Source organism: Penaeus japonicus, unplaced genomic scaffold (genome assembly GCF_977035675.1).
Source record: "Penaeus japonicus unplaced genomic scaffold, GWHDUDI00000001_assembly GWHDUDI00000004, whole genome shotgun sequence".
Taxonomy (NCBI): Eukaryota; Metazoa; Arthropoda; class Malacostraca; order Decapoda; family Penaeidae; genus Penaeus; species Penaeus japonicus.
Window position 1 is genome coordinate 16,046,020 of NW_028234406.1, and position 2,500 is coordinate 16,048,519.

At 43.4% G+C, this 2,500-nt stretch overlaps 1 protein-coding gene across 12 annotated transcripts in view; it reads right to left on the reverse strand.

The window, feature by feature from the left end:
- Nucleotides 1-2,500, reverse strand: part of LOC122261074 (uncharacterized) — a 67,427-nt gene that overhangs the window by 17,860 nt on the left and 47,067 nt on the right. For 7 of the 12 annotated variants that reach the window (XM_086536098.1, XM_086536110.1, XM_086536109.1 and 4 more), the window contains 2 exons: nt 2,162-2,470; nt 97-191 (listed from right to left, as the gene is read on the reverse strand). In XM_086536098.1, coding sequence (XP_086392224.1) covers nt 97-191; nt 2,162-2,470 — 404 coding nt within the window. The remainder of the gene's footprint in view (nt 1-96; nt 192-2,161; nt 2,471-2,500) is intronic. The other 5 variants (XM_086536108.1, XM_086536104.1, XM_086536102.1 and 2 more) reach the window with 1 other exon arrangement.

The following is a 2,500-nucleotide window of genomic DNA, read 5'->3' on the forward strand; positions in this document are numbered from 1 at the left end:
AGAGAAACCTAAAAATCCACCACAGAAGAAAAAAAAGAAAAAAAAAGAAAAAGAAAAAGAAAGGAAGAAGGAAAGAAAGCACGTGAAGTATCTCACCACATCATTATCCAAAGGGCTTCGTGCCAGCGCCGTGTCAATGATCTTCTCGAAGCGCAGTTGTCCCTGGCCCTTGTTGCACTCAGGGATAGACGCTGCCAGGGGAAAAAAAGGGGAAGGAAAAATGAATATAACACGCTTTTACCAACGCGTCTCTCCTAACTACACCCTTTATCAGTCTCCCCTTATTCCCCCTTCCTTCATCCTTATCTGGAAAAGGGGAAGGAAGGCGGAATAAACGAGAGAGGAGAGGAGAGAACTACCCAACCCTTGTGATTTACGATGTAATGAAGTTAGGAATTGCGGTTTGTGGGCGGGTTCCGTGGGCGGTATTTTAAAAGGGTAAAAGGCATATGGTTTTAGCTTTATGATTTAATAAATGTATTCAATTAAATAGTATATCACTTGAATTATGTGATATATTAACTTATTAATTATGATAATCGTTAATATGTAGTGTTTTGCTGTTATTACAAACATATGATATATATTTTTTTTTATCTATGTGAATATTAGCATTGATTTGTATTACTTAAACAGTTAATACCTATGACAAAAACACGATTATCATGATTACATTTCATCGTTATCAAAAATATTATTATCATTTCAATCACATGCTGATATGATGATCCCGTAATTTCTTGTCGGAAAAGTATCGATTTACATCACAATAAATGTTACTTAATAAAACAACAAAATCATCTTGGTATCATCTTAGTTCTTACTACTCAAAAAAAAAAAAAAAAAAAAAAAAATCAACGTGCAATTACTGCGCAAACGTGCAGGAGGAGAAAAAATGTTTACCAAAGAAAATGGGACCAACCCTTACTAGGGGAAACTTTGTTATTTGTAGCGTAAGTAGACAAGAAAAAGGGAACAGAGAATATAGTCAATCCTTACTGAATAAAAGCCATTAGATGATAATTTCACATATGCAGATGAGGATGAGAGAAGAAGGGAAGCAAGAGAAAAAACATGACGCTTATTATAAATTACATGATAATTAAAGCCACTGAATGGAATATGTCAATGTAGGCCTATTTTCCTTCGGGGAAACAGCTTGTAAACGAGCCAGGGAGGCAGACAGACAAACAAATTGAGATATGGATAGATGGATAGATAGGTATACAGATAGAGATAGATAGAGAGATAGATATATAGGTGGAGATAGATAGAGAGAGAGAGATTGAGAGAGAGAGATATGGAGAGAAAGAAGGAGAGAGGCAGGCAGAGAGGGAGAGAAAGAGAAAGAGAGAAAGACAGAAAGAGATAGATATATAGGTGGAGATAGATAGAGAGAGATAGATTGAGAGAGAGATATGGAGAGAAAGAAGGAGAGAGGCAGGGAGAGAAAGAGAAAGAGAAAGAGAAAGAGAGAGAATATATATTTCTAATTAGACTAATATATGATTTATGCGGAAATTACGCCGTACATTAAGTCATCATAAACCAAATTCTTCACATTATTTCACATAAAAATACGTCTACTGGCGGGAACGAATCAATGAAGGAGTGACTTTCCCCTAGACCTTCCCCCCACACCCTACAGCACCTACCTTCCCTGATCAATATTATTGACTCCCATAATAAATGGTCTTCTTCCGGCCAGGTGTAGTGACCGTAACGATCTGGTCATGAGCCCCGGCTATCTCGCGTTCATGTACAACACTTTGCAGAAACGTATAATGTCATGTTTATTCTTTCGAAGAGAAAATAAGGCGATGTATTTATGAGTATTTATAATTTATGCATTAATGTTCTAGGGTCTCATCTCATGCAACAGACTATCATGCGATTTGGAAGAGCTTCGTGCATACGTGTGCACCAAAGGTCATGCAAGAGATCTAAGGACACAAAATACGGTCACAGGTGTTGCGTGGACGAGATCACGGCCCCATGACGGCGCCACGCCAGCCCGCTCCTGGCAGGCAGTCATGCGGGCGCCAGGTGTACCAGCATCGACCTGTGGCAGCAGTGTCATGCACCAACAGAGCGCCATAAGCGGGGTTGTTCAGACTGACCACCACTCGGCCAGGAGAGGTGGTGCGCATGCGTAACTTACCGGACACCTCGACCCCGGTTCCCCTCGACTTAGCGCCCGAGGGGGCACCAGGTTGCCCCTCGGCGGCCTCAGAGCCTGGGGCGCTCGCGGTGCCGTTACCTTCCCCCGGGGCCTCAAAGACGTCGGCCACCTCTCCCCCCGGGGGGTCCCCAGCCACCACCTGGTTAAGAGCAGGCACAGGTACTCCGTCCAACTGACGTGGTGAGGGTGCAGGGTTGCCCATAGACGCCCCTGCCCGCGCCGCGCCCTCCACCACCTTCCGGTTGATACCATAGGGCTCGCCCGTACCCTCGGCCGTCGGGAGCACGCCTGTGTGACACCAGACTTTACTATCCACCG